The sequence below is a fragment of the Molossus molossus genome, unplaced genomic scaffold (genome assembly GCF_014108415.1).
Source record: "Molossus molossus isolate mMolMol1 unplaced genomic scaffold, mMolMol1.p scaffold_m16_p_1, whole genome shotgun sequence".
Taxonomy (NCBI): Eukaryota; Metazoa; Chordata; class Mammalia; order Chiroptera; family Molossidae; genus Molossus; species Molossus molossus.
The window spans coordinates 233,336,679-233,356,819 of NW_023425344.1; the positions used below are offsets into that span (position 1 = coordinate 233,336,679).

A 20,141-nucleotide genomic window follows, 5' to 3' on the forward strand; every position below is an offset into this window, starting at 1 on the left:
GAAGGCAGAAGGTTTGTTTTTATTCCCTCGACCTTCTTACTGTTTATCCACCCATAAAACTAGTGGCGTTACAGAGCTACTCTGACCGTGAGGATGACAGGGTGTGCCTGTCATCTAGGGAAAGAGGCCCCTAGGGAGATGGGGGTGGGGAGAGGAAGCAAGTGTTATTAGGAATCTTGCTTGTTCCCAGCCCTCCTGTCATCCGCTCTGGGGAGCTGAACCCCAGAGCAAACATCAACACTGCTCCCAGCTCTGTCCCAACACCCTGTGATTTAGCCAAGGTGAGGGGATTTGTTTGCCTTCCTCTTCCTAATTATCCCCTTGGTGAGAAAATGAGAAAAAAGTGTAGGCTGATCACAGAGTCTTTTCCTCCACAATTATGCTGGGAATTGGGGTGGCCCTGTGAGGCTGCCAACTCTGCAGAACCCCTGCCTTGATGACAGGGAGGAGGCTATGGCTAGGGGCGCAGAGCAACAGGACCGAGCACAGGGCCAAGGCAAACAGGCTGGGCGGGGCCCCGATCCCTCCCCACACAGGACATGAATCACGGAGCTCCTGCCCTGTGGCTCCCTCACATACACTGCAGCCAGGGAAAGCCGGGGACAGCTGGGCTGAGGGAGCAGCTCTTCACCTCCTACTTCCCTCCACAAGGCATGGGGGTGGGGCAGACAAAGGACAACAGACTCCCCCAGGCAGTTCCCCTCAAGAACCTCCAAGCTGTCAGCTCAGAAACCAATCACATGGAAGTCCCCACAAGGCCTCTGCATTTGCCTGAGACGCAGCTGAGAGCTGCAAGGCCCTTGTGGGATCCCATCCCACCACGTGTGCCATGTGTCGTTGACAGTCCTCTTCGGGCCGGAGAGGGGTAGGCAGTAACTATGCTCCTTTCCCGTATCACAGGGAAACAAGACCCAGAGCTATTCAGTCGGGAATTGTCTTTTGGTCCTACAGCACTGTGCACTGTAGGAAGCATCATCACACATGCGTGGCGCCCTGCCCGGACAGGGACGCTCAGCCTCATGTCACAGAGGAGGAAGGGAGGCTCTGGGGTGATGTGCCTGGAGGAGACAGACACAGATGAGTCTGCTCCATGGCCTCAGGAGGGTGCAGCTCACCCGGATGGAGCCATCCAGCCTCGAAGGAGGTCCCCCCGGAGCCTGGCCTCTCCCACAGGTCTGGTGCTCGATTTCTGTGCGGCTCTCAATAGCTCAACTGAAAGCATTCATAAATTCCCCTCCGCTGGGTCGGCGAATACATGCCAGAAGTTTGGAAGCACTTGGCCATCCTCCTAAACCTGTTTGCCCTGACTTGCCTTCTATCCTGGGATGGAGGAGGAGGTAAAGGCTTTTCAAAGCCAGGGCTCCCCGCTGATCACACAGGTCAGGATGCTCAGAAAGAGCCTCATGGGGTTCCCACAGCTGGGGCTGCATCTGGACTGTCCACACGGCCTGCGGAGGACACACCGCAAGGCCTCTCACTTCCCCAGGCCCTGGAGCACCTGGCTTCCACCTCTGGGCCTGGAGGAGTAGTAGGTGGAGGTGAGATAAAGGATGACTGCTCCATCATAAGCAGATGGAGGCACTCCCTAGCACCCGGGCCAACCTGGACCCTTGCCTTACTGAAGAATTGGGGCAGCCCTGGTGGGTCTGGCTCAGCAGTTAGGTCACCGGCCCGCAGACCAAAGAGTCTCGAGTTTGATTCCGGTCAAGGGCACGCACCTTGGTTGCATTCAGTCCTAGTCTGGGTTGGGCTCATTCGGGAGGCAACCAATGATGTGTCTCTTTCACACTGATGTTTCTCCCACTCTTTCTCTCTCTCTCTCTCCCCCTCCCTCCCACTCTATCTGAAGATAAATGGAAAAATACCCTCGGGTAAGAATTAAAAAAAAAAGAGGGCATTTCTTTCCACAATGCAGTATTTAGAAACTTGTTTACATTACATAATACTGTGGCCACACAGCAGTTATCTGTAAACACTCCTATCTGACGAGGAAACAAGAGCTTATTCCTCAGGCTTTCCTGCTACTCATTTATTGAAAATCCCTTTGATCCTATTTAGGTTAAAAATAACCCCCAAGGCAATACACACACACACACATACACACACACATATATATATATACACATATATATATAATCCTCTATACTCATCTGCACAGAAGGTCTGGAAGGTAATACAGGACACCAATAACAATGATGATTCCCGGGGACACCACTAGGTTTTGGAACGTTGGTTGAAATTCAGGTTCATCCATTTCTTAGTCGCGTTCTCTTAGACAAGTTTCTTTTTTTTTTAAAATTAATTAATTTATTTTTGTTACAGATGTTTATTTTTTTCTCCTTTTTTGTTTATAGATGTTTTGTTACAGATGTTTCTCCTTTTCCCTCCCTGATTCCTCCTCCCCCTCCCCCTTGCCCTGCCCCAGCTTTGTTGTCCATGTCCACTGTTCATGCATACATGCATACAAGTTCTGTGGTTTATCTCTCCCCTACAACCCCCTCTTCTGGGGATTGTCAGTCTGTACCCCACTTCCACATCTCTGGGACTGCCCCATTCCTCAGACTGTTATGTTCATTATATTCCACAAATACGTGAGATCATATGATACTTGTCTTTCTCTGTTTGGCTTGTTTCACTTAGGATAATACTTTCCAGGTCCCTCCATGTCGTCTCAAAGAATAAGAGAGCTTTCTTTCTTACCGCTGCATAGTACTCCATTGTGTATATGTACCACAGCTTTTTTATCCATTCGTCTTAGACAAGTTTCTTAACCTTCCACAGACTCAGGAATCAACTAGGAAATGGGGAGAATGACACCTGCCTTGTCGGATTGTTGTAAAGGCCAGAGATAACACACACCTGGTGCACGGGAAGTCCTGGCTATGCATCTTCTATTTCTGCGAAAGAGGATGGCAGCCCAAAGGCCACACCTCCAGCCGCCCTGTTGCCGGCGGGGATCACTCATCATTCTCTAGTCCTGGGTTTGCATCTGTGGCTGTGGAGTGACCCCAGCCTACGGGCCATTTAGTTCCTGATGGGGATTAGAGTGTGTTGGTGATTCTCTATTTGCTCACCACCACCTGTGACCCCAAATCCACTTTTCGCCCTTCTCCACCTGCTCTGTGGCCTGGTGACTAACCTCGGGGGCTGCCTCACCAGGTCTCTGGAATCTGCTGCTGGGGGCACCAGCCCAAACCTGCGTATGTATTCCCTACTCTCCCCACTTCGCCAAGTCTCTGGCAACAGCTCTGTGCCTTGTCTAGCTCGGGCTCCCGTGGGCAGCCCCTTTTCCAGGACTGTAGCTCTTGCTGCCTCTGTCAGCGGTCCTCTCATTATGCTCTTTTCAGATGAACCCACCTGAGGATTTCATCTGCTTCCTGCCAGAGCCTGACAGAGACAACGGGAGGAGGCTTTCTCCGTGCTAACACTTACAGTGTTAGGAAAGATACTGAAAATAACTGGAGACAATTAAAGCTTTGTGGAGACGGAGTAATAATGTCCAGTTATGGCTGGGGCTCCGATTTTCATTGCTGGAACCTCCAGGAATTAACGCAATTTTCACCTAGGTAGAGAAGCCACTGAAAAAGAGCCTGAACCGAGACATCCTGACTCTTCCTGCAGCAAGGAGCCCGTTTCCCCCTCTCTGAAGTAATAAGACCCCTGCGGCAGGTGAGGGAGGGAATGGCATCCGATGACCACCCCAGAGTCTGTGCGCCCTCAACCAACACATCATCTGCGTCCCCCGTGGGGAGGCTTGGAAAGGAGCTTGACAGCAAGAGGTGGAGGAGGAGACGAGCACAGCCTCAGCTCCGGACGGTGCCCTCCCTCCCAGGAAATGCTCCCACGGTGATGGGGACACGGGGGCCTGTTTCAGCCACTGACCGGATCATCAGCCATGGGAATCAATTAGAATTGAGAGAGTGGCTGTGAAAACAAAATGCTGGAAAGAACTGTAGCTTATGAAGAGACTGTGATAAATTAGAACTCATTGCAATATCATCAAATACCAAACAGAAGCTTCTTTCGACCCTTTAGTGTGCAAGGGGGATCTCTCTTTCTCCTTGCAGAACCCCCAACAGCACACAGCAAGAGGGCAAATGTTACCCAAGTTTGAAATAATCCAGAGACAAATTCCTAAACAACCTTAAAAAAAAAGAACAAACACAAATATTATTGGACACACTGGGTAATTTCATCCACAGAGAAATTACCAGTAACTTTATCACTTTCAGAGGAAAACAATCTCTTGGGCCCAGTAACCAAGACACCAAGAACACCACATCCTTCCAGTGCTGTCCTCACCCTCACACACAGCACGGCGCTTGCTGACAACCCGTACCCCCCCACCCCCACCCCCAGCCGGCGTTCCATCCTACACCTACTGGAAATGCAATCAATAGACCACGGTGTGCGGCACTCTGATGTATGTAGTCCAATTCAGGCGCAAGAGAATAAGCCTAACTGCTAAGTGACTTGTAGCCTAGACACGGCGGCTGAGTCCTGATTCTTATTCCACGTCATATAACGTTTCCTTTTTCTCTGCTAAACCTCCCTCCCTCTTGCTGAAGAGGGAAGATGTGTGGGTGGTAGGATGAACGGTTCAGCCTTGTACGTATGACTTATAGTCGTTATCCAAGGAGAAGCAAAACTGACAGGAAACGGTACGTGTACCAAACCCTCACAAAATAACACCTAAAGACATACTGACAAACGGTTTCCCAATATTGATCAGCTTCCAACCAATCAGCCAATCTGTGTACGTTTTTGTTCCAAAGTAGAATTCTGAACCACTCGGGGGTCTAGCGTTCTGACTGGGTGACTGAGCCTGCTCATTCTGCAAACAAAGCTGGCTGCAGAGATGTGAAGCGTGGCGGCAGGTCACCAGAAGTGATTTCCAAAGCCCTCGGGCTTGGTGCTCCGTCTTACCGGTGGAGTCAGCCCGAGAAGCCCTGCCACCCATCTGCTCCTCCGCAGTGATGAGCTGCAGGTCTGTGTACGAGGGGCCACAGCTAGGACTACTGGTGTCTTCAGAATGTGTGGTCCAGCTGCTCTCGGAGGTCAGAGGGCATCTCCCCAGCGAGGTCAGGGAAGGGCACGTCCAGCAGGGCATGGTCAATGGCAGGCCTGGGGAGAGAGCACAAACCAAAATATAAAGAGTGGTACTTAGTTTACCTTTGAACTTGTCTTCCTTTGATGCCGCTCAGATCCTCTGAGATCTAAACAGCTGCACAAGGCAAGGAAGCATGCAGGGACTGCCGCTCGTGATACCACACGGGGGAAAGCAATGGCTGAGACCCCAATGGGAGTCAGCATCGAAATCAGTACAACTGAGGTCTCATGACCCTCAAATCAAAACGTAAAATCTTGCTAAAGAATGGGAGTGATTTTAGGGTCTACCTTTATGTCTAAACTTAGATTTCAGCTCCATTCAAATCCAAACTACACAAGTCTTACAGTTTCATCCTTACTCTCACATTTTCTCCCTTTTTAGTGGCCAATAAGCTCAAGAAAACTCTCCAGTTTACACTGCAAAATTAGGTCTACATGGGGTTAAGCGATAAGAGCAGGTATGGGGTATCTATGTATCTGCAGATGAATGTGCTGGGCCCCGGCCTGCCTTGAGCTGGACTGTAACTGGAGAGGCTGCACATCCTTACATGTACAACCGGACAGTTCCCGGGGCTGCTGACCTGCGATACAGGAAAAATATCTTTGAGGGGAAAATGCACAGGGCTTGGCTTTATCTCCTTATCCCTGAGCACCAAATTCAGCCTTTCAAAGTCACTTTAGAAAGTTTCTTTTCTTTTAAAAGGTTTTTCTAATGTTCCTAGTTTGTCCAGTTTATTGCCTTCCACAAGGTTTCTCCATGGTCTTGCATAAGAATCTTATTGCAAATTTACTGACAAGTACTGAAAAGAGCAGGGATGGGAAAGGAAGAATAAAAAGAAAGAAACGAGGGTTTATTGAGTACCCATGAAATGTCAGACACCTTCACAGGTGTTACCTCATCCCACCCATCAGTCCTGAGAGACAGGTAGTGGTCTTATTTTACAGAGTAGGAAACAGGTTGGTGGTGAAGTAGCTGATCCAAGAAGACTGAATCAGTTCTCCTGGCCCGAGAATTAAAATTAAAGAGTTGGGTTAAGACATAGAAAGAGAAAATTGAGATTTAAGAGTAGAGAAAGAATAAATAGTAATGTGTGTGGTATAGTATAAATATAAAACCACAGAGAATTTTCATTCCATATTCTCGTAGGCATTTATAAGACATACTGGTCTTTTCTCTGTCATGGTTCAATACCACTGTGTGGATGGGAAAAAAGAGGTTCTGTGGAAAGTAACCTCACTGGGAAATAAGATCATAAATTCCTAACTGGGCAGGTCACTGTGGGTAGTCATGCCCCAGGAATATTACTTCTTTGGTAAAGGAGTTATTTAGGACTTAAGCAAGCCCTGTCCGTTATTTCATTATTTCTGTGCATCTAGGTTAACACACCTTTTCTTCCCCCCAGGCTTTTTTTTTTCCAATTCTCACCCGAGGACATTTTTGCATTTATCTTCAGATAGAGTGGGAGAGAAGGGGCGGGGGTGGAGAGAAATATCGATGTGAGAGAGAGACATCAACTGGTTGCCACCCACATGACCCCAACTGGGGCCGGGGACAAACTGCAATGGAGGTACGTGCCCTTAGCAGGAAATGAACCCGGGACTCTCCGGTCTGCAGGCTGACGCTCTAACTGCTGAGCCAAACGCTTTCCCCAAGTTTTAAAACTTCTTCTTTTTTTTTTTTAATAATTAATTTTTGTTACAGATGTTTCTCCTTTTTCCCCTACTGATTCCCCCCTCCCCCTCCCTCCCTGCCTTTTCCCCAGATTGTTGTCCATGTCTACTGTTCATGCATACACGCAAAACTTCTTGTTTGCATATTAAAAAACTGTGCATTCCAATAATTAAAGTCATTTGAACGCCAAAAAGGTGCCCTGACTAAAATGCATTTTACCGCCTGCAGGACAGCCTGCTTTTACTCTAGATTTCGCTGTTGCCACCCAGCTTCCTCCTCCACCAACATGCAGGTTCCTTCCCTTCCCTGCCAGCCAGACAGGCCAGCGGGGGAGAGAGGCAGGTTCGTCCTCTCTGACGGCCTCGCTGTCGTCAGTGGTTCTCTGACGTGAAAAGGGCAGCACAGTCGTTTAAACGGATCCAACCTCTGCATCTCACAAAGTTAAACAGCTAGAAGAAGTAAAACTAGGAGGCAAAGCTTGAGGCATGTACAGTGCAGACTGGCGGTGGGAGCCTCACTAGGATTCGCCTGCTTGCTTCTCCTGTTCAATCGTTTCTTTTGAAGGCAGTGGGTTTCTCTCTTGTTTCTGCATCTTCTTCAGTTTCGAGGTATCAAATTGCCCAACCTCAGCCTTATGGGTTTGTCAGACATGGTTGCAGAGGTAGCAGGGCAAGATTCAGGAACGAGGAGTCCGATCTGCTCAGTGGCTGCAGCCAGTTAGGCTAGCGCACCTCTGAAATGCCTCTTTTCAGACCCCGCCTTCAAAGGCATGGCCATCCTCAAGAACAGAGTTTCCATTTTTTTACTCTTGGGTTTTGAGTTTCTTTATATATTGTTAGATATTTGTGCTTTGTTGGATATGCTGTTTGCAAATTAATGTAATTTACCACAATAACACATTAAAGGAATAAAGGGTATATTACCATCATAATAGATACAGAGAAAACACTGAGTAAATTTTAGAATCTATTCATGGTCATAATTTTTGGTGAACTAGAAACAGAAGCAGCTCCCTAAACCTAGCAGAGGTAACCCTAAAACCCTATGGTAAGCAGCAGGCAAGGTTGGACAGTTTTCCCTTGAAAATCAAGATCAAGATGATGGAGCCCATTCCCTTCTATTCAATATTATGTTTGTGGGCACAGCCTGTAAGGCAGGAGGTAGAAAGGAGTAAAAACAAAGAAAAAAAACTTTCATTATTTAAAGATAATATTTCTGTGTATATGAAATAACCAAAAGACTACTGATAAATTACCAAAGTAATTACTTTAAAAAGGTACTTGAGATTTTTTTTTACAAAAATCAATATATATATATAAATGAATTGCAGTTCTGAAAAAGAGCAAGAAATATTTAGAAAACAAAACTTAAAACAAGATAGCTTTTATAATAGCAACATAGTAATAAATCTAACAAAAGATATGCAAGGTCTCAGGAGATAATTCTAAAGTTTATTAATAGACCATGGAGAAGACCTAAATAAATGGCAAAATATATTATATTTAGGGATTGAAAGATTTAATGTGGTAAAGATGTTAATTCTCCCCAAATTGGTTTATGGGTCTGTTGCATTCTCAATCAAAATCCTAGCATGGTTTCCCCCCTCATATTAATAAGCAGAATCACACTATTTAGGTATGAATAAAATAGAATTTTTAATAATATAAATATATATTTAAAATAAGTAAAATAATACTGGGAAAATACTACATGGAAAAAATAAAATTAGGTTCCTACTTCATACCATACAGAAAAAGGCTACATGAGAAATATTTCACAAGACATACAGCTAAATATACTCATGAGAGTTCAGGATAGGGTTTTTTTTTTTTTTTTTTTTTTTACCAAGGCACAGAAAGAACTAAGTATAAATGAAAAATAAACAAAGTTCATATCATTAAAATTAAGAACTTTTTTTCACCAAAAGGCACCATAAAGAGAGTGGAAAGACTATAGGAGATAATAATTGCCATATATCAAATCCACAAGAAACTCCTAGAAATCAGCAAGAAAACAGAGAGAGACCCCAACATGAATATACTTGAATAGGCATGATGAAAGAAAAAATCCAAATGGGGAAAAGAAAAAAATAGATGCTCAACTTCATTAGTAATCTAAGAAATGCAAATTAAAAGCACCTGAAATACCATTAGTCTCTCCACTTCCTGTTCTCCCTACCTCCCCACGACAAAGATAGGAAATGACAATCCCAAGTGTAGGGAAGCAAGTGCTGCGGCCTCAGCCTCTTTCTATATGGCTGATGGGAGAGTGAACTGGTGTTATCTAATTAAGTTGAAGATAAACACACCCTACAGCACAGCAATTCCCCTCTAGCCATTTAAAAAATAATTTTTCCCCTTTATTGATTTTAGAGAGAGAGGAAGGGAGAGAGAGATAGAAACATGGATGAGAGAGAACAATGATTGGCCACCTCCTGCATGTCCCCCACTGGGGATCGGGCCCACAACCTGGGCACGTGTCCTGATTGGGAATCGAACCGGCGACCTCTTGGTGCATGGGTACAATGCTCAACGACTGAGCCACACCAGCCAGACTCCCCTCTAGCCTTTTTATACAAGAGAATCACTTACACAGGTTCACCAGAACTTATGTTTAGAATCTTTTCAGAAAAAAACAAAAACAAAGGGAGTATCATAGAAGCACATTCTAATTCCCAAAAAGTAGAAACAACTCAAATATCCATCAATAATAGAATAAATAAATGAATTGTGCTATATCAATATAATGGAATTCACAGCAATAAAAACTAAAGGAACTATCACCACAGGTAAAAACATGGAAAAATCTCACAGAATGTTGTGTTCAAAAAGCAAGCCATGAAATAATACATATTGTATTATTCTATTTATATAAAGTTCAAAAACAGGTGAAATGTGCCCGGCCGGTATACTCAATGGATTGAGCATCATCCGGTGGACTGAGAGGTCCCAGTTCCATTCCCATTCAGGGCACATGTCCAGGTTTCAGGCTCAGTCCCCAGTGGAAGCGGGGGTGGGGGTGGTGTCGTGTAGAAGGCAGCCCATCAATGTCTCTCTCCCTTCCTCTCTCTCTAAAAAATCAACAAAAACAAAACAAGTGAAATCCAATTATATCATTCTCAATACATGTGTAGGTAGGATAGCTGTTAAGAATCTTAAGTAATTCAATTAGTATCACAAAACCCAGAAAAGTGGTGATACGGAAGGAGGAAAGGGGACATCTGGAAGGAGTGATCAGTAGGGAAACCCAAGGGCTTCTGGGTGATGACCACATTCTATATATTAAACTGGTGGGTTTTACTATTTTTCTTTATAATTTAATATACATTTAAAATATGTTCTGTTTACTTAGTTAGTTAGTTAGTTAGTTCATCTTCACCTGAGGATATTTTTCCATTTATTTTTTTAGAGAGAGAGAGAAACATCAGTGTGAGAGAGACACATATATCAGCTGCCTCCTGCACAACCTTGACCAGGGCCGGGGATCAAGCCTTCAACCCAGGTACGTGCACCTGACCATGAATCAAACCCTCGACCCTTTCTTTAGTCTGAGGGCCATCGCTCTAACCGCTAAGCCAAACTGGCGAGGGCTGTTCCTTTCATTAAAAAAGATTGTTCCTTTTAATAAAAATTTAATATACAGTTAAAATATACAGTGTAATATACATTTAAAATATGTTCCTTAAAATAGTTAAGGCTTATTAAAACCACATATCAAAAGACTCCAATGACTTAGAAAAAAAGCTATTTTAATTATTTATATTTTTACATGATGTCTTTACATTTCTTAGATAAAAATTTAATATTTCCCTTGAAAGAGAAACAAAGAATAATGCAGCTGGCAGAAGCAAAATCCCTACATCTTACACACTGTTCTCATTTGGTCTAATATACTTTATTTATCCACTTAGAAATCTTGGATGAATCCTTTTATTTAGGTTCTGAATGGAATGCCCTCAGGTCACAAAATTAGTTGAAGTACTGAGCCTGAACTCTTCCCGGGACCAGACCTCAGACAGCTGGGCCAGATAGCAGCAGGTTGTCCTCATGCCCATGCTTCACAACCACATCCAGCCAGCCAGGAAAACAGAGATGAAAGAGGAATCTGCCTCTTCCTCTCTGGAGGGGTTATGTACAAGGATCCTGGATCCAGCCCTATAGCCCGGGGCAAGTTACTTAATCCATTTGTTCTTCTGTATTTTCATCTGTAAAATGGGGCTAAAAATAGTACCTACTCATAAAGAGATTAGGTTAATAATAATAATTTTTTAAAAAGTTGGAAAAGTGCTTGGTACAAAGAAATGTTAGGGCTCACACAGGCAATATGATTCCTAATAGTCGTTTTCAATATGATTCCTAATAGTCGTTTTGCAAGCCTCCCCACCCCAGGAGAACAGAGACCAAACTTCCAACCATAGGAGAACTGGCCAGACAAGAAGTGCAACCAGACACCAGGAACCAAAGAAGCACCCAATCACATATCCGAATTCCTGTAGACCCAACCCCCTGCCCAAACCCACCAACCAAGACCCAAAACCCACTGACTGACAAAAGCTTCCCGCTAGTGGACACGTATAAGGACAAAACTCCAGCTCCTAGGGGCTGTCATCATCAACCCAATACCCCGTGGCTCAGTGATGTGTAGCCTTTCCCTTTGGATATGTGCACCCCCCGCCCCTTTTCTTTAAATAAACCCAACTTTTCTTCATCCACCATCTGAGACTGCTATTTAGCCTGCCCGCACACCTCGAACCACTGACTTTCACCTTCAAGAAGTACTCAAAAAGAGTTACGTGGTGGTTGTTATTTCCAGACATATCCTTATGTCCAAATCTACTAGAAATCTCCACTGGGATCTAAGCTTACATGCCCCAAACTAAGTTCCTGTTACCCCTCCGCACCAGCTCCTTCATTCTTTCAGGTGCTCAGAACGCAACCTCCCAGTCTTTTCACATTCAGTGCATCACAACCTCCATGGGTCCCCCCTTCAGAATACATCTGGATGCTGCCACTTCCCACCACCTCCGAGCTACCGTTGCTGGTGAACATGATAGGTTCTCCTGCGGTGATGTGAGAAGAGAATTCCAAACACACACGTGTGGAGAAGTGTAAACGCGGTGGTAACATTTGATTGTGAATTAAGGGGAATTAATACACCCTCGGAGACCTAGAGGGTGGGCAGGCTCGAAAACACTGCCATTAGGCTTCTGTTAATGCTCCAGGTATCTTCTTGGTTCAGGTAAAGGACAAAGAACCATTCAAATTATCCAACTCAAAATCCTAACATCCCCGCCACTCCCCAGCCTGGATTGGGCCTTCCTCCCAGTACATTCTATTAGGGTTTTATGTCCTCTGTCCAATCCGATTGCCTTTCTGATTGTTCCCAGCCTAGGCTCTGCCCCTCTGTGTCGGCACCCTGACTCTCATTGCGCATGTCCAAAAGTTTCATTACATCATCTAGCTCCTATTGCGCACATGCCCACATGAGGAATTTCCCTGCCTTCCCTGGAGAACTGAGTCCCGGGCTCTCAGCATCCCAGTGGTGATTTCCTGTCCCGTTCAGAGGATTCAGTCTCCTGGGCGGCAGTTCCTTGGAGTGTGTGAATTAGTTTGTTTACCAGTAAACTAGATAGAATTCTGTTCTATTACCTGTTTCTGTTTCCCAGTTTATTAAGATTATTTAGTTCCCTTTTGCTTTCTTTCTTATAGTACAAACTAGCTAGTTTCCTCACATCAATAGCTACCTCTCTACGCTGACTCTACCACCCTGGTTTCAGCCACCATCTGCTCCTGCCTGGCTCATCGCAAATGCCTCCACCTGGTCTTCCTGCTTCTCCACGTGTCCCCAGCCACACAGTTTTAATAGCATTACCTGTTCAGACTTAAGTTGAATCTCATCGCACCTCTGACCAAAACCCTCCAATGGTTTCCCATCTCACCCACAGTGAAAATCCAAGTTCCCACGGGGAGCTGCATGGTCTGAGTCCCCAGGACCTCTCTGCCTGTCTTCTCTTCTCTCCAGTCCCCTCCACTCCAATCACACACCAGGAACATGATGCTTCCCCCAGAGACTTCTCACCTATAGTCAGTTCCTTCCTCACTTGCAGTTTCTTCCACCTGGAAGTCTCCTTCCCCAATTTCTGCAAGGTCATGCCTTCAATTCTCTAAAGTCTTCACTCAAAAGTTGCAGCACAGAGAGACACTCCGTGACCTTCTGTGAAAGTGCACACTGCCCCTCACCTTATCCCCTTTTTGTGCATTTTTATCTCCTTCCCACTCACACATTATCTAACACACTCACAGTGCCTACTTCTTTATCGTGTTTCTGGAATGGTTCCCCCAACAGAACATATGCTCATGGGGCAGGAATATTCTGCTGTGTCCCCAGTGACTCGAACAGTGACTGGCTCATTGTGGGGGCTCAAAGCACCATTGGTTGAATGAATAATAAATGTACAAGTTGTTAGCTTAAACAGCAAAGCAAATACAATACTTTTCTTTCTTTTTATCCTTTGGGATCCTGGGTAGATTAATGTTTTTAATACTTACCTGCAGTTTGATGGCGTGTCCTTTATTTACATGCGGATGTCTACTCACTACGGCTATGTGACATTTCCAACGCTGTAAACATGCCCATCCGTGAATCCAAAATAGATTGAGTCTTAGCCTTTACAATCGCTCCCCTGCAGCTTCACAGTGGGCAATGTAAAGAGACTGTCCCAGGACTGGTCAGAGGAACGCCTCACCTCAGAGGGCTTCACTGGTGACAGACTGCCCAGCCATTAGGCGCCTCTGCTTGGAGCGAGCAGGGACTGTGGCCAGCTTTATCCTAATTGCTTTCCTAGCAACTAAGTATTTGTTGCATGAATGAACTAGTTAATGGATGTGCGCCTGGCCAGTTTACTTTGTTATGTCCCACACAGGAGGGGAGAGAGGCCCTGGGCCCACCTGGGGGAGCTAGCACCTTCTCTGGGAGAGGATGATGTTGGCGCCTGATAAAATACTTCAAGGTCCCTTTCAGATAACTGTAAAAAGCCATCTTTGAGACACCTCTTTTCCCTCATGGCATGATGGTAGCTTCAAATCCAACAAAAATGCAACAGTTTTAAGTGTGTTTTTTAAGGCCGTCCCCAGGAAAAAGTATGCATGTGTTTGTACACGTACAGGGTGGGGCAAAAATAGGTTTACAATTGTGAGTACGAGAAAAAGTTTATTCTTGTTTGTTATTTATTAATTATTGCATTATTGTCTATATGAATAGCTATAAACCTACTTTGCCCCACTCTGTATATATGTATATATGTGTGTGCATATGTACGTGTATATGTTATTTTACGTGTCTATGTTATGCCTGTGTGGATATGTATCTACACATGTATGTGGCACATGTACGCATATGTATGTGTGTATACACATTGTGTGTATAACACTGGGAAATCAAAAACTGATGATAATAGCTGATAAAAAGGGCATGATGAGAAAGAGACCGGCCTAATTTCCTTACCTATTTTGTTAAAAAAAAATCACTTTACTGAGGAAGCCTTCCTTCAACCTAACAGTTCCCTGGCCCCATAAACAGGCTATAGTAGGCTAAAGTAGGCTTCATATTGTACATATTTCAACTTTTAATTCGTTAATCCAACAAATGCTAAGTGAGCACCTACTAAGTTCCATGTACCATATTATGGGATAGAAAGTGAACAAGGTAGACAAAGTTCCTTGCCTCTACTGGGGAAGGGAGACAATAAACAAAGAAATGCATAAGCTAATTTCAGGTAGAGACATGGGGTGGACACAATGAAAGCAGGAAAAAGCTGGGGAAATGCCTGAGCAGAGCTCTGAGTGAAAATATGGAAGAAGAATTCTAGGGACCCAGGGATCAGCAGGAGAGGTGGTGGTTAGAGCAGCCTGGAGCCCAGTGGAGAGGGCCCTCAGGAAGAAAGGGTCTGTTAAAATTCATTCCTGAGGACATCTCCGTCTGAGATAGATTCTGGAAAGGTCATTCATTACATTTAAAAGTAGAGAACAATTAAAGGTATTAAAAGAAAATAAGACCTCCTCTGTTGAGGAGGGAAATACATATGCATGTCAAATGCAGTGGGCCTTGTCTACAGTCACCCCCACCCACCACTCACCAGCAGGATCCAGAATGAAAACATAATAGAAATTACCCGCTGGGCTGGGCTAGTCTTCTTCGGATTAAGTCTCTCAGCTGTCACCCCTGCCTCCCTCTTAAAGGCTGACATCATCTCTGGTCCTCCCCCAAACAAGTGGCTCTTTCTCTGGTCCCAGATAATTAGCTTCCCCAGACACAATGGGAAGGCCTTAGCCCAAGATTTTAGGGAAGACATTTGAAGCACAAGGGAATACAAGTGCATTGCTTGGACTATGGGATAAATGTTCTGGAAATAAAAGATTTTTTTATGTTTGCAATTATGCATATCCTGCAGTATCTGCATAATGGGTCCAATTCAGCTCTGGCCTTGCTACCAAATTGCCATGTCCGAAGAGGAAGGTCAGTGCGTAGCATGAAAAGTGAACAGGAAGCCTCATGCTGATAAAGATGCCTTAACTTTTTTTTTTTTTTTAATTTTGAGGATGAACTTTGCTCTTCCAGTTAGTTTGTCTGCATGCATTTGCAAACATATTTAAGCACATGTACGTACACACACACACACGTTAAATGCACAAAGTACAAAGACTGCTGAGAGAATCTTTGTAAAGAATGACCACTACATTCTCCCTGGTGCACAGTGGAACTTTAAAGCCAGAGAAGGCAAAAACACTAATCTAGGAAAACTTTTTGCAACTAGGAAGACTCAGAAACACTATTGCTAAAGGCCCCAACGTGAATAAAATACCACCAAGGTTTAGGTTTATTTCCAAAATAGTTTTTTAGAGAACAATATAAAGATTCAATTTTGATTGGAATAGATTCACTAGAAGCTCATTTTTTAAATACTTTCATTCTCAGTGTTTAGCAGAATAGCTATGCATTTAGTTCATGATTCAGCAAAGGGGTTTCCGTTAAACTTTTTGATATTTTTTGCCACGTGACTCAGATCGATTTCATGGCATCTTCAGACTGGAGATGTGAACAGTACTCTTGTGACTGACTTAAGTCTTAAGTATACGACATTTAAAGCTCTAACAAAAATCTTTCTTCTTTTTATTTTATATGTTCTTATTGATTTTTTAGAGAGGAAGGAAGGGAGAGATATAAACATCCATGTGAGAAACATCAATCGGCTGCCTCCTGCACGCCCCCTACTGGGGATCGAGCCTGCAACCCAGGAATGTGCCCTGACAGGGAATCAAACTGGGATCTTTCAGTCCATGGGACGGTGCTCAAACCACTGAACAACACTGGCCAGGCTAAAAATCTTTCTCTTCTATTTTATTTTTATCCTCACCCAAGGACATTTTTTTGCATTCATCTTCAGATAGAGTGGGAGGGAAAGAGAGAGGGGGAGAGAGAGAGAGAGAGAGAGAGAGAGAGAGAGAGAGAGAAACATCGATGTGAAAGAGACACATCAAATGGCTGCCACCCGCATGACCCCAACCTGGACCGGAGATGAACCACAATCGTGGTTCACACTCTTAGCAGGAACCGAACCAGGACTTTCTGGTCCGCAGGCTGACACTCTAACCACTGAGCAAAACCGGCCAGGGCTAAAAATCATTCTAAAAATAATATTTATCAACATAGCCTGAGCCAAAGTGGTCTTCTCAGTCAAAGAGATAGGAACCCCACATTTGGCCTCCACCAAATTTCAGGAAATGGAGGGAACAATTTCTACAGATTCAAGGGACGTGATTTTATATGCCCTCTCACCCTAGCGTCCCCAGGAGTTGATGCCACTTGTCTGACCTATGTATGTAGTTACACAAAGACTTTGTCACTCAGTTACTTTTATTAATATTTTTTCTAAGGGAGATCTGTATTTCCTTTTTCTCAGGCCAACCATGATGGTACTTCATTCACTTTAAATCCTGCCCTAGTTGAAATTGAAAAGAAAGTTGTTCCCTGATGGATTTAAGCATTTTGGGAGCTGTTTCCCCCACTAGTTGTGGCTCCAGGTTATCTAATTAACCTTGGTACACTTCAGTGAACAGTAAAATAAGTAGCCAGGTCAGCAGGGTGGGGACTAACAACTCCCTGGATTCCCTAAGCTCCCCAGCTCAGCTTCTGGCACCTAAATGCCACAAAAATAAGAGATTTACCACTCTTGACAGTCTCTTTGTCCCTAACTCCACCATGTCTACAGCCTCCTTGCATTTTAATTAGGGCCAGTAGCACATTCCCATTCCAGGCTGAAATCCAACGCTCCCTAGGCTTTATTCTCAGGTGGCACAGCTCAAAAGAAAAGTTCTTGTGTGTTTTTGCACTTCATCTACCCGAAAAACTTCGAAGAGTGGAGGCATGGGAACTGCAGGGAGGAAGAGGAGCATCCAGATAAACATTTCTCCACCTGGCTACTGCGTGCGTGCGTGCGTGCGTCCTCACTGTCCTTTCTGTCCTAACGTCTCTTTGCAAGCCAGGATGTTAAGGTATGGGACAGCTGGCTAGGTAAAGCTCCACTTTCTGCTTCCAGAAATCCAGACCAAGGATGGTGTGAATTAGTCCCATTTATTCTGTCTCTCTTTTTTTGTCCTCCCACCTGTTTCTCTTAGGCCAAGACCATAACCTTCTCATAAAAGGATATTCACAGAGAGGCTGCATAGGACAGGTCCAAGATATACATTTTCCCTTTCTCCTGACACAAAGATGTTGGATCTGCAGTGCAGGACACTTCATACAGGCCAACAGGACATGAGGCATGAAATGGAAAGAAATTGAGAAACTGCAACTATCAGAGGAAAGAGTCAGTTTGTTCTGGTGATATGCATGGACTAGGAAAATGGCTGAAGCCAAAAATCAGTTCCCATGGAGACCTTCTTTCTGGCTGAACTTCACTACCTGCTATGCATGGAGACATATCTACATATTCCAAAATTCGCCACAGATTCCAAATGTTTGCACATTTAGATACAACAGAGCAAATACCTTGCTTGCTCAATTCCATTTCATTCAAGTGTCATCCATACTAACAAAATGTTTACTTTACTTGATATACTGAAGCTGAGCCCCAAATAGGTCCAGGATCTGATTGATGGAAATCAATAAGCTAAGAGAAGCATTTTTTAGAATAGGTAAATGAGAAACTGACAGCACATTTCTATATTGTCAGATTAGATTAAAAAGCACCGGATACTCACTCATTTTATATAAGCTGGCTACCTACCTTTCTCCAAGTGGGCACCACTGATCTGGGGAAAAACTGAGTAAGAGCATTGGGGGAGACTTACAAGCCAACGATGGGAGATCTAGAAAATAAATGTTTTATTGCAACTAGGACCAGGATTAGAATGAGATGTGTATGGTCATCATGCAAGTGACTAAAGAATGTTTATTGCAAAGGGCTGTAGTTTTTGTTAAGTCACAAACTGTGCCATTGATTCAGCTTTACCATCTTCGTTATTTAATCAGCCAAAGGATGACTAGCAGATCAAGTAAAGCAAAAAGGATTGGCCAACATGTGAATTGTCCCCTATTTATTTCTTTATACTTAATAATGAATCACTCTAATGTTATGCAAAGTTACTATTTAATAAACCACTTCCAAAAAACACAAAACAAAACAAACAAATATATATATGTATATTTTTTTATCCTCATCCGAGGACATTTTTCCATTTTTTGCTCAGATAGAGCGGGAGGGAGAGAAAGGGAGAGAAAGAGAGAAACATCGACGTGAAAGGGACACATCGAGTGGCTGCCACTCACACAACCCAACCAGGGCCGGGGACAAACTGCAACTGAGGTACATGCCCTTAGCAGGAACCGAACCCAAGTCTCTCTGGACTGCAAGCCAACACTCCAATTGCTGAGCCAAACTGGCCAGGGTCAAAAAATATTTTTTTGCATTATTTTCATTCTAAAGATTTTAAAATAATTTTGACTTTTTACATTACTTTTTTTTTCATTTTTTATTAATTAATTTATTTTTGTTACAGATGTTTCTCCTTTTCCCCCCACTGATTCCCCCCTCCCTCTCCCTCCCTGCTCTGTCCATGTCCACTGTTCATGTATACATGCATATAAGTTCTGTGGTTTATCTCTCCCCCACCACCCCCTCTTCTGGGGATTGTCAGTCTGTACCCCACTTCCACGTCTCTGGGACTACCCCATTCCTCAGACTGTTATGTTCATTATATTCCACAAATAAGTGAGATCATATGATAATTGTCTTTCTCTGTTTGGCTTGTTTCGCTTAGGATAATACTTTCCAGGTCCCTCCATTACATTACTTTTTTAAATTGAAAACATTTTATACCCAGTTATTCTTCAAGATAACCATTATACTTTGGTATGGAGCAGAAGTATTTTATGCATATTTCCCAATTTGTTCCAGAGAATATTAAAGAGATATACTTGAGAATGAAGATTTAATAAAATTAAGAATTTTTACTACTTCATCAAGGACATTAAGTGAAATAGACTTTTTTAGTGTAAGTACACAGTGCAGAAGTTTGACTCACCATTATTTTTGTACCATCAATGTAGTGAAAAAGGCAAATAACAACTTAGCATTACTATAAAATCACTGTGATCCCACAAGCCCCTTGAAAGGGTCTTGGGAAACCCCATGGATCTATAGACTGCACTTTGAGAACTGTTGCCTTAAAGGATAAGGGATTTTGTGTGTGTGTGTGTGTGTGTGTGTGTGTGTGTGTGTGTGTGTGTATTTTTAATTCTCACCTAAGGATATGTTTATGTTTATTGAGAGGAAGGGAGAGAGATCTATATATAGCGAGAGAAACATCGATGTGAGAGAGAAATATCAATCTGTTGCCTCCCGTAGGTGCCTGGACCCGGGATCAAACCTGCAGCCTGGGTATGTGCCCTGACTGGGAATGATCCTGCAACCTTTGGGTGCTCCGGAGGCACTCTAACCAACCAAGCCACCCAGCCAACGAGATAAGCTTTTATATTTGTTTGTTTTTAAAGATTTTTAATTGATTTAAAGACTTTATTTTAGAGAAGAAAGGAGGGAGGGAGGGACATTGATGTGGAAGCATAACAGCATAACATCCATCAGCTGCCTCCTGCACACCCCCTATCAGGGATTGAGCCGGAAACCCTGGGATCAGGCCTGCAACCTGGGCGTGTGCCCTAACCGGGGATGGAACCAGCAACTTTTCAGTGCACAGGACAAAGCCCAACTAACTCAGCAACACTGGCCAGGGCTGGGGCAATAAGCTTTTAACAGAGTCAAAACCATTACCCATAATAAGCTAGGATGTTCAGTCAAATGGGG

General features: G+C 44.0%; 1 protein-coding gene and 1 pseudogene across 5 annotated transcripts in view; both read right to left on the minus strand.

The window, feature by feature from the left end:
• STON2 (stonin 2) overlaps positions 1-20,141 on the minus strand; it is a 140,569-nt gene that overhangs the window by 84,778 nt on the left and 35,650 nt on the right. For all 5 annotated transcript variants that reach the window (XM_036268374.1, XM_036268385.1, XM_036268363.1 and 2 more), the window contains one exon: positions 4,927-5,124. In XM_036268374.1, coding sequence (XP_036124267.1) covers positions 4,927-5,124 — 198 coding nt within the window. The remainder of the gene's footprint in view (positions 1-4,926; positions 5,125-20,141) is intronic.
• Positions 7,299-7,432, minus strand: LOC118634079 (annotated as a pseudogene).